Raw genomic sequence first — 12,224 nt, forward strand, 5'->3', positions numbered from 1 at the left:
TTTGCATCTTTGGCTCAAATTTGACATAGGATAGAGGTCTCAAAGATAATTAAGTCCCATGAGTTTTATGAGAATCGTTGCCTTCATAAAGAGGAGACCCTAGCAGTGACCTGAAATGCGAGGGAAAAGCTGCAGCGAGAGATCCCGCGTTGTGAGACCACTGGAGAGTCTGCGTGGGAGAGCGTCTGTCTAAATGCCCTGCCGGTGGGAAAAGCCTCGGCTATGGCTTTCAGTCAACCATAAACCATAAATCCATAGGAAACCAAACTTCCTTAGTTTTTATTCTCAAGGAACTATTAATCAGTTGGTTATCAGAATATGCAGAATAGGTTTTAATACAGTGTTGAAACTGTTAGAAAAGTGGAGCATAAACTCTGGTACTTTTCCCACCAGTGGGAAAGGTTTTGTCCAAAAAAAGTCCTGAGATAGATGAGGGCTCTGTGTGTGGAAGAAGATAGTTTCGCTTAGAATTGAGCTGATGCTCCTGGGACCTGGGCTTTTTCACCTGGCAATACCTGGCAGCGAGGGTGGTGTTAATGGAAGATTTCTCAGCGTCTCTCCTGTTTTGTTAACCTGACAAAGCCAGAATGGGTTGACATCTGACTTGCCTTAAATGTGGTTACTAGAGAGGGAAATCTTGAGCCAAAAATATTAGCTTGTTCGCTCATGGCTAATTGTTGGGGAAACGGTTATTAGTCTGTCTGTTGTGCATGTGCCCAATATTATAAAAATGAGACTTAGGTTAAATTGCACTGGCAGGCCTGCTTAATATTTTGAAAAGAAGTGCTTATAATTAGCTAAGCTTGCAACTTCTCTCTCAAAAGATTAGTCAAACATCTTTTATTTTGGACATTATACAATTTTGGGAACATACTGTATGGCTCACTGTGCTGTAGATGAATTTTGGCTAAACTATTGAATTTAAAGCCTTCAGCTTCGCTTGACACCTCCTGTTTCTTGTCCTGGGTGAAACTGTGCAAATAATAATATCTTTTTGAGATATTTAAAAAAGTGGCCATCTATATAAGCATCTATTTTACTTGAAGTTTTTCAGCACTGGATGAAAGATGGCTGGTGAGCAGTAACCTCTGCCAGTTCTTGGACAAGTGGTGTCTCTTGACAGCTCCGGCTGAGGACATTCTTGGTGTAACAAAATCTTAAGGAACTGCAGGAGCATTTTTCTAAGTTTGTCTTATTGTCTGTTTCTTTAAATGTCTTTTAAGTTGTTATCAACAGATCAGTTGTGTGGATAGAGTAGACTTAAAATTGCTGGGCACACGGAAGTCTTTAGTAACTGTGGATTTTTATTATGCCATCCTAAGGACTTTATTTGAATGTTTTGTGGAGCAGGCGGTGGTGTGACAGGCTGTTTCCTATACATGCTTGAACTCCAGGTATCAGAAATACCTAAAATGTTTGGCTCTCTCATAGTATTTTACTACTGTTGACTGTTTACAGAGGGATTATTGGGTAAAAATCCCTTAAATAGAGCACTGCTTTAGGATTACCATTATGTCTTTGAATGGAGAGAAGTAATTCTTTTACCTTTATCATCTTTTAAAAAGAACAAGTAATAACAACCTGGAATCAGGCTTCCCCCCCCCCCAGGTTAACAGTATTGTTATTAGAACCCCCTTGCATCAAACTAATATGCTGAAACTTTCCTGGAAGCTTATATACGCCTTCCCTGTGGTATATGTCAATGTGCAGGGGATTGTTTTATGACTACCTGCAGTCATTAATAGGTGTCCCCTTATGTTTTATGGAGGACCAAAACTCGTTAGACCTGAGTAGAGTTTTAGCTAGTTTTACAGTACTGAATTCCCGTGGAAAGCAGTTTCGCTAAAATCAACATCTTTATGAACATAAAAATCGGGAAAACGTTAATTCCATTGATTTAGAGTAATATGGAACTTTGTGCTAGCATGCAGAGCTACTTGGGGTGGTGCTTCTCTGCCCTGACGGTGGAGGTCTCCATGAGAGTGCTCACGGACTCCCTCAGCTTGCTTTTATTGGGGCAGATACTGTAAAAGAAATTGGGGAATCGGTAGCCCTGCAGGATCAGTTTGAGGATATTCTATGGGGGAAAGCGTGACTAATTTTCTTTGGGTTTAGGTGATGTCTGTGGGATGCGATTAACGGATGCACTTTTCTGTCTTTGCATTTCCTGGTAGTAATAAATATGGGCGATCTCATAGAAAAAGTATCCAAGGGAATCATGTACTGAGGAGTCTTCTGCAGCATTGGTTCCAACCAAATACGTCTTGCCCCCTCCCCTTTTTTTCTTCTTTGTAGTAGCTGTGGGAATTCATGCTTTCACTCAGTACCCAAGAATCCATTTGTGTTATCAGTAAATATTGTAATGTTTCACAGGGGAATCTAATATTTCCTGCTTACTAAACCTGTGATAATAGATAAGCATATGTAGTTGAACAGCGGTGCATTTTGTGAGGAGAAGTCTTCTGTGTGTACCTTGGCATCTTTTATGAAAATCGTCCCCTTTGACCTTTATTTATTTATTTATTTACTCTGTTCTCATATGAGATTGTTTTCCCCTCGGTATTTTTAGTTGACAAATGCAACTGTTCCTCCCTTTTAATTTAAACAAAAAAGTCCGAAACAATTATCGGCTTCTAGAAATAAAACATATCTTCGGAGCCATCAAAACTCTGGCATTAGAAGTTAGTCTACTCCACCCAAATATTTTTCAGGTAAAAACTTTTATTTGGTTTCCACATAGGATAACAGAAGAGCCTAGATTGCCTAATGCACTATTTTTAATGGTCATGGAAGCTTTTGCTGGTCTGTAGAACTGAACGTAAGACCCTGCTTGTGAAGTACCACTAATTTTACTGGCACAGCTGTTTGTGCCACCATATGGTGAGCTAGTTAGAAATGGTCCCGTTCCCTCACTGGGTAAACACAGAGTTGGCAAAACCATTTGGGGAGGGCGGAAAAATGCATGTGAAACTATGGCCTGAGGAAACCCCTACCGCATCACTTCCACTATAATCCACCTAAAGGTAAATTGCCAAAAGGTGACACTCCTGGCTCAGCTTTCAGGAATTATTTTACATGACAATATAAATGATGTAGGAGCACAATTCGTTTATGTTCATTCATTTTATTTTGAGCAGGATTTTCTGGAATGCTGGACAGGTAAAGTAACTTTTTTTTAAGTTGGGAATCAGTAACTTAATTTTGTATTTCTGTTTTTCTTGCAGTACTGTGTGCAAAAAACTTGGTGAAAAAGGATTTTTTCCGTAAGTAGCTGTTAAAGTTTTATATGTTCATAGATGGGATAAATATTATGCAGGTCCTGTACATCAGTGTTTGCACATGATCGTTGTATTAAGATATTTGCATTCAGGGGGCTGGGGGCTTTAATGTTTTCACACCGTTTTATTTCAGGGCTTCTAATTCTTTCTTAGGTGACGCTCATCACAGATTCATAATAATAATTAAAACACTGACACACTCTCTCTGTTTTTGATGGGAGTGGGGAACAAATTTACTCTCAGGCAAATTACATGTTTTTCAATTAGTGCCACATATTTATTAAAATGTTTTTCACATAAGAACTTTTTGTCCAGCAGACAGATGTACATCTTAATTATTAATAATCATGTCATAATACTTACCTACTCTGAAATTATATTTTAATTAATTTTAATAATGTTTTGAAAAAAGCGCTAAGAGGTGGATGAAGGAGGCAGAAAGGAATGTTATTGGCTGCGTAGGCATGCACGCACAGATCACCTGCCTGCCGCCTCCCGGTTGGGAGTAGGAAGAATTCAACAGACCAGACCTGACCTTTGAAAAGAACTTGAAGAAGGGATGATACAGAATTATATTGTAATTCGTGATGCTTCTAAAGCTGGCTTTATATCTGGATTTTTGTATTGATTGCAAGTTTTCAGGTGTTTAACAGTTTAATAATGCCTAAAAAACCCCCTCAAGATTTGAAATCTATGACGCGCTTCTGTACGGAAGCACAAATCTCCCAAGGTCCCGTTCCTCCCCTTCCCCACGTGCTTTGCCTTCATCCCCGCGTGCTTTGTCTGACACTTGTCGTGAACCACTCTGCTGCTTGAGTGGCTCTGTCGTGAGTCACCTGAGGAAGCAGAACTGGTACAAAACTTGCGCTACAGAAAATGTGGATAATGTTTCACCACCTTGGTTCCCTCAGCTGACTCACTGGGCACTCAGATGAGGGAAGGAATTAGTATGAGGGGGAAAGGGGGATAGGACCGCATGACTTAGGGGCATTAGTGGTGGGCCCATCCCTTTTGGCGTCAGGGAATAGGTTGGTTAGAATAGCAGTCGCAGTAGAGCTAATTGTAGGCTGCTCCGGTCCTGGTCCTGCTGCTTTCCCGTCCTCAGCTGTGTGCCAAAGGCACCGTCTTTGCACTGATTTTTGTTATCAGCTGAACCTGTGTTCAGTGTTTCCAGGGTACTAAGCTGGCAGAAAATGAAGTAGAAGGCTAGCAGAAAACAAAGTGGACCTCAAAAGCGAGAATAATCTTTCATAGGTGATTTCCTGTAATACCAATAACAACCAAAATCGTGATTGTAATTAATTGTAAAAAATAGGAAGAATGTAAATCTGTTTTCTTTGCCTTTTGCTGAATTCTTTGTATACTGAGAATTTGCTCAGGCCTGAATTAGGAAGATCAAGGTGTTCAGATTTCTTTCCCCAATGTGTTTGACTTACACAACTTTTTCTTGATCTGTATCAGTGAAACAAATTGCTAATTTAGCAATTTCCTGTGCTTAATATGTCATGTTTTCCCCATTCATTAAATGAATGGCTCTCATTTATGAATAAATGGCAACTTCAAATAAAGTCTATAAAAAAAAAAAAAAAGTGCAATGATTCGGGACTTTAAAGCATCCTGATCCATTTGCTAGTTTTTTTTCTTTTCCTCCTCTTAGGACTTCCTGATCCATTTGCTAAGGTTGTGGTGGACGGATCTGGCCAATGCCATTCTACAGATACTGTGAAGAATACACTTGATCCAAAATGGAATCAGCATTATGACCTGTAGGTGGTAACAGTGATAACCAAAGGTTTGAAGTGAAATCCTCTAAAGTACACAGAAATCGTCAGATGTTCATAATACTGTCCTATTTACAGCTTGGAAAATACCCCAGAGTTTATTAGTTTGAGTAAAAAATACATGTGTCAAAATACCACTTTCTCGTTTCCCTCAATCTAAACACTACACTTGTTTTTCTACTGATGATGTCTGCAGCATGTTTTATGTGTACTATAGCATTATTTTATTGTAATATTTCCATGTTAACACTTGTGAAAAATGAAGCAAATACTTGACAACATTTCCCTCAAACTGCTGTTTTCTTCATGCTATTTTGGTCTGTTGCAGTGCTACAGTGTCTTTTCTTCTGTGTGCCTCTTGTTCAGTTTTCTCTCCTTTATGTCGTTTTCTGTCCCAAATGTTGTTCTCCCTAGAAATTATTAGGTTGTTATCATCACTTGAGCATCTTTCAGTGCCTTTGAGCAATATAATCGGTATGGCACGTATATGTCGTGTTTTTCCTCTGTCCTTTTAAAGCACAGCATATTCTGTATAATGTAAGTTATTAAAGCTCTTCTTTTTTATATAGGTTTCTTTGTGTTTGTGCATGCTTTATTTTCCCTGTCTTTTATTCTTTGTCTTTTTCCTTGGGATGGAAGATGAGGAAGAGACGTGAACAGTTTTGCCTCATTGTGTTCTCCTTTCTTTCTAAGGCATTGTTCTGATCTCTGACTTTTTTTCCCATGGTTCCATCCCCTATCTATATTATTAGAAATTGTTTGAGCATATTTACGTTAGCTTTGGACATCACCAAACCTAGAGCAAATCAAGTATTTGTATACAGAGAATTTCTTGTCCCCCTTTTTCCCAGTGAAGAAAAGCAGCTTGATAGGTCTTTCAGCAGAATGTGGAAGGCCTGGTTTAAAGTGATGTCTTGACCTACTCTTTATTTGAATATCCAAGACTAAATATGTGAAGTCGTCGTTCATAATGTTTTAGTGCAGTATACAAAACCTTTTCATTACTGCTTAATAAGATATCATTGGTAGTTTAGCGAAATAATAGCACTTTTGCTGAGGAAACATACAGTATTATAGTTTTATTATTCAAACTCACTCCAAGCTTAGATTCTGCATGTGATACTGTAATTCATATTCATTAGAAAAACAGATATATACCAAGTTTAAGTTCATGTGGAAGGAATGGCTCTTTTTCATATCTAAAGAATTCTAAATTAATTTGATTTTTTTTTAATGTTATTAAACCTATCAAAATGTTGATTCATATAGAATGCAGATTTCAGACCTCTGCCCTTCCACGCCCTCTCCAAGACTGGCCATCCATTTGTGAAGATCTAGCCTAAACATTTTTTTCCAACAGCAATTAACACTCCATGCCATGTCCTAATGGTGAAATTCAAGAGTAGATCGCACTGATCTTGCAGCTTGCAGCCACCAAAAATGGAAGGCCCCCTTTCTCTCCTGTTTCGACCCCTTTCCCAATCTACTGCATGTGTTCATGCTGCTTCCCTTGCACTGGCTCCGTCTGGCTTCTGGGTAAATGGATTCAATTCACTTAATTGGATAGGGGAAAAAAATGAGTGTAATTCTCTGCTGATTAAATGAGTTGCATTGGGTCGTAACGGTGTGCCTGTATTAGCGTGTTAGTGAGTTTTTGTAGCGAGTCCCTCGACCGTCCCCGCGGGCTGTGTTCTGGCTTCTGCGTGGAGTGGTCTCGGAGTCCATGAACCCGACTGCGTTGGATGGAGCTGCACCACAAGGTGCATCCCCTGAGCACCACCGATGCTCTTCTGCTGCTGACAGCAACTGAAGTTGACAGGATCAGACTAGAGCTTAGAAAAATCCCTGAAATGCAAGCACGGACTTGTATGGGGTTTTAGCTAGGTGGGTCTGTTAATGAGCATTAATGCATAGCTTTACAGGGATAAAAGGAGAGTAGGGTGGCAAGTGCTGCCAACATGACTTGAGTGTAAAGCCTTCCTGTAACCTTTGTACCGCTAGCGAAGGGATACTTTTGAAAGAGGAATGGTGGGCCATCGTTTGGCAGTTATCTGCTACTGAATTCTGTGTTGAAAATGTCAACAGTTGCCTGAGTCTTCCCCAGTAGCTGCCCGTCGGTCTGTGTTTGAGTACGCAGTTGACAGGAATGGGTTATAAGGGATGCTAAGTGCTCCATGGGCTAATGACTTGGAGACTTCGTTCCCTTCTGGAGAAGCGAAGGAGCAGAGGACATTGGAAATGAGAGAGGATGTTAATATGCAGTGAGAGTAATGCAAAAAAAAAAAAGTAAAATCTTTAGAAAAAAAAATCCTTTCTGGTTATAATTTTCAAGGAAGGATGAAGAGAAAGTGGTTTTATGTTGTTTTATAGAACAAGTCATGCTTGTATCTGGATACTGTAGTTAGCTTTGAAGCAAGACTGTGATTGCAGTCCGCATCATATTATAAAAAGCAGAGATAGAAATGGGGTTTCTGGCAGAATGTTTTGCTCAAGCAGATTTGGGGCATCTCTTATTGCATTGTCCTAAGGAATTTACACCCGCATGAAACATTTTTCTGTGGTTTGGGTTTTTTTTGAGCAAGTTACCTAAAAAACCCTAGGTTTTGTTTAGTTAGGATATTATTTTCAATATAAACTACTTGTTGTCTAGGGAATACTACTTTGCTTGATTCTGGCAGTTGAATTCCCTGAGGACAGAAGTATACACAGCATTTCTAATCCAAAGTAAAATTTAGCGTTCTGTCAGGCCTTGTAATTTGAAAATAATCCTCTCCCTCTGAAAATTTTCTTCGTAATCATTTAACCTCTTTTATTGTCTTGCCTGTTATTCCTTACTCTATGGAAATTTATTTCCATTTATAAACATCAGTCACCTAGTCTTCGGTTCCTATTTAAAACAGCAGTAAAGATTAGATCTCTCTGATACAACTCCTCACTGCCTGGCTTTTATCTTAAGGTAACTTTTAATTGTAATATACCTGGTGTCAGGTCTCAGCTTTTCATCTGTACCAGATATTAAGATAATTAACTTGTACTTTTGGAAAAAAAAAAAAAAAAAGTAATAGGAATAGTAACCATCTAAGCACCTGATGGCAAACCTCATAGATTACAGGACTTAATCTTTCTTCTCATCCTTTGAAAATAATTGGTTTTTTGAACTTCCTAATGTTTACCCTAACAACACACCATTGCATGGGAACGCTAGCCTCTGCCTTATGACGCTTCCACTGCTGCAGGAAATGCTTTGCACACCAAGCATAACAGATGGAGCCTCGGTGGCAGCTTGCCTGCTCCTGCCACCACGCAGCCTAGGCAGTCAACCAGAGGAAGGTACAGTTGCGGAGGATTTTTTAAAAGAAAAATCCTGCTTTTTTTTTTCCTGCCATGAAGATTTCTGTTGGTTTTTGAATGACTGTAATAGGCTTGTGTGCAGTAAAACTGTCTCTTGGCTGTGTTGGGTTGATCGAAGTGTCCCCAGTCTGGAATTTGTATAACAGGTTAACACTGCTGCTAATTAACAGTCTCAGGTATCATGTGATGGCATATGCAAATGGCACAGTAAGATGGATCTGTTGTGATATATTTATGCAATAATGTCTGAATTAAGTTGCTAATTCCAAGAGAATTTTGTGGCGTGCTAACCTGATTCAGTATAATAGATGTTCGGTGGTATAAGATTTTTTTGAAAAGACTTCTGCAGTGTTGTAAAGAACAAAAAAGATTTTGCTTTTGCCTTAATTCAGATCTTAGCATAAAAGGAAGCAGTTGAATTAGTTGCTTAGATTCTTCAGCCTAGATGGGTGTGTGTAGGGGGTGGGGGGGAATCTGGGAGGCTTTCCAGAAAGAAATTGCCAAATAGTTGCTGTCTGGATGCAGTTTAATGTCAGTAAAATACCACGCTTGCCCTGGATGTATTCCCCTTCCTTATTTTCAGTCTTGTTTGTGTTTTCCCTATTGTTCAGGCCTTTCCTCAAAGCTTTGAATAATCAGACTTAACACATTTACAGACCTTCTCGCATTCAAAGCATTTAAATGCTACCTAAACCGGCGGTTCTGAAACTTAACAAATCCCCTTTTTTCTCTTCCTTCCCCTTTCTTGGGTTCTGCGATAGCCTAGAGCTCCTACAGCCTTCCCACGCTCACCTGAGCCCTCTGGCCTGCTGCAGCCCTCCCCAGCAGCCTCTGCCCTTAAGGCATAGCAAGTCATATGGTCTGTTTATCTCTAAAAGATGTTTGCACCATCATCTCCACCAAAACCTAGTCCTGGTCCCATCTTTACTCTGTGCCCTTCAAATCTGCACCCCCAGGCTCTAGCACAGACTCGCTGCTCTCCTTTGTTTGACCTCTCAAATGTAACCTCACCCAACTTCTGCAACTCCTCCTCTTCCCGAAACCTCCGCGCTGCAGGTTCTAGTGCTGTTTGGTGCCTTCACGTTCTCAAGCCCCTGCGCTGCCCTGGCAGGATTGCCCTTCTCCCCCAACCCTCCAACTCTACTTTGCCTAGTTAGTTGCTAATGATCCTGGTTTTGTCTCTGGGAGGGAAGGCAACGGTTCTGCTTAGTGCTGGTTTAGACACTCCCACACTAGATTAGACTCCTGAAGAGCCATCAAACAGCTCCTTGCAACAGCTTTGCCTTCTTGACATGGTTGTTTAGACCAGTTTGGTGAAGCTGATGCCCTTTGCATTTAGGGTGAAAGCATTTGTGGGTCGTGTTTGGCCCGTATCGGCAGATCTGGCCATTCCAGGTCAAGCACATCAGGCGTACAAGTCTTTGCTGAACTTCTTAGGCGGGTCTGTTAGGAGCATCTGGAGTAGAAGCCCACTTTGCTTGCTGTTTGCTTGGTGCGGCTGCTTTTACAGTGTCTTGTAGGCTCAGCTCAACGTTGGGCTGGTAGCACTGGGGAGGAGAAGGGAGCAGCCAGGCAGTGCCACGTGTCTGTGCCGTGTTCCTGTCTAAGCCACAGCCTCTGGCTGGTTCTCTTCTCACCATCCCAGAGGCTCAAACACCCTTCGGTTGCTACCAGAGATGAGAGCAATGTCAGAGTGAAGGAAGAGAGAAGAGAAAAAATTGGGATGATATTTTTCATTATGTCTCTTTGCACCCTCTTCTCCCCCAATCTGAAAACAGCTGATATCTCAAAGCATAACACTACCATTATATTAGAAAAATTTCAGAAATGGGAAAATGGAGAAACAAACTAAGTCATTTGTCCAGGTCATAAAAAGAGTCTGTGTGACAGCGTGGATTAGAAATAGGGAATTCCTGGCTTTCAAGCCTGAGTTCATACCTCTTGATGTTGCATTTTTCTCTCTTTCTGGAGGGAGTACATCTGGCTTCTGATCGGGAAGAGGTGTGTTTCTTCAGGAATATTTTTTTTTTTTCCCCCCCCCTTTCTTCATTCCGCTTTTCTTTACCAACCTGAACTCCTCAGTGTATATAATGCCATGGGGATGAAAAGTCACTTGATACCAAACCTTCCTGAGTGGTATATTGGTTCAGAAGGAAATACCACCTTGGCAAAGGTAATTTCATTTAGACAAAGTAACAATTGTCCCTGTGTTTTAAAATTTGATTAAAATATTTTAGAGGTTTCCAGTATGGCATGTACTTGATTTTTGTTTAGAAGTGGAAGTGCTAAGAGTAGGCATTTTTCTTAAAATTTCCAAGCATGCAGTTCTTATCCAGAGCCCTAATTTTACAGATTCAGGAAGTAAGGGAGTTAACAAAATGTATATCGAAATTGAATTTCCAGGTTTCCACTTCATTAATACTAATCTTGTTATCTTTGTTGAAGTACTGATGCTGTGAAATACATATTGCTTGATAGGGTTGGTATAGAATAAAATACATATTGCTGATAGGGTTAAAAAAAAAAAAAAAGCTCCAAGAACTTTATGAGGAGGAAGAGAGAGGCATCCAACAAAATGGGGGGTTTGTGTTTTTTGTTTCTGTTTGTTTTTGTTTTTAAAACTTATTCACTTTATTTTTTGGAACATTCTTTTTTAATAACAAATAAAATTCCTAGCTCAGGCTTTTATGTTGGAACTTTATTGCCAGATGATGTAAAACAAATGTAACTTATCCACCAAATGAATTGGAAATGTCAACTTGTCCTACCGTCACTCTCTAAATACAACCATGTATTTTCATGCCTGAAATTATGCAGAAATATAGATGAAACATTTTGCTGTAAAGCCAACTAGCAGTTACTGAACTATTTCTTTTCTTCCTTTGGAAAAAAAAAAAAAAGATGACGTTTTTATTTGGAAAATGCAGCTTGTCTTGCTTATTTCCTTTAAATGTGTGAATCAGCCAGGTTTTCTGGTGCAGAAATCAGAGTAGGTTATAGTAGTAATACAGAAGTCCTCACCTGTTTGGTATGGATGGCTTACTGTCTGCATCTCAACCATGAGAACCTCACCCTGAAATGTTACAGTAATTCTTGGAAACTGTGTTGTATATTCAGCTGTTCTACATATTATTCAAACTGTTCTGTTATGAAATTGTGTTTAACCATATACCTTTGACTTTTTTAAAGCAACAAGGAAAACTGGAAAATTCAAGACAGGTCATGCTAAGTCTTTATTTTTAAGTGCACCTAACTTGTTCTCATAAGAATTTATTTTAAGTACATGAAACATTGTAGACTGCAACTGTGCACGTGAATACCCATCTTCATCTCTTGTTTCTTTATGCAAAATTGGCATTGTCAAGGTTGTAAGGCCAAAAATCTGACCTATATTATGCAATCAGTTTACTATTCAAAAAAACTTTGGGGTTTGGTTTTTTTTTTTTTTTTGGTGTGGAGTTTGTGTTTTGTTTGGTTGGTTGGTTTGTTTGTTTGTTTGTTTGTTTTAATGGCACTGGTTATTTTAAACCATGCTCATGGGTATGTGCCTACAGTTAAGCTTTTCTGTCGTCTTCTTCTTGGGTCAGTCCCTGTCTGCAGGTGGGAAAAAGAAGTTGTCAAAGTTCTGCTTTTTGGAAATGGAAAAATGGGAGAAGTGTTAATTGAGAACTTACCTGATCACAGCTGCAATTTTAAGCCATGACAGTTAGCTCAATTGTTTGGTTTGCCAACCTTGACAGTATCATTCTATCTTTATGAAAATACTAAGATGTTTTAAAGCCGATAAAGTCTCAGTCAATGGGGGAGATGTATT

General features: G+C 39.6%; 1 protein-coding gene across 7 annotated transcripts in view; it reads left to right on the forward strand.

The window, feature by feature from the left end:
- Nucleotides 1-12,224, forward strand: part of SMURF2 (SMAD specific E3 ubiquitin protein ligase 2) — a 67,378-nt gene that overhangs the window by 25,422 nt on the left and 29,732 nt on the right. For all 7 annotated transcript variants that reach the window (XR_014229791.1, XR_014229792.1, XR_014229793.1 and 4 more), the window contains exons 2-3: nt 3,225-3,263; nt 4,936-5,044. Coding sequence is in view for 1 of the 7 variants with exons in the window: in XM_082327036.1 (XP_082183162.1) it covers nt 3,225-3,263; nt 4,936-5,044 (148 nt within the window). In the remaining 6 variants the exon portion in view is untranslated. The remainder of the gene's footprint in view (nt 1-3,224; nt 3,264-4,935; nt 5,045-12,224) is intronic.

The sequence above is a fragment of the Platalea leucorodia genome, assembly GCF_965183815.1.
Source record: "Platalea leucorodia genome assembly, chromosome: 14".
Lineage (NCBI taxonomy): Eukaryota > Metazoa > Chordata > Aves > Pelecaniformes > Threskiornithidae > Platalea > Platalea leucorodia.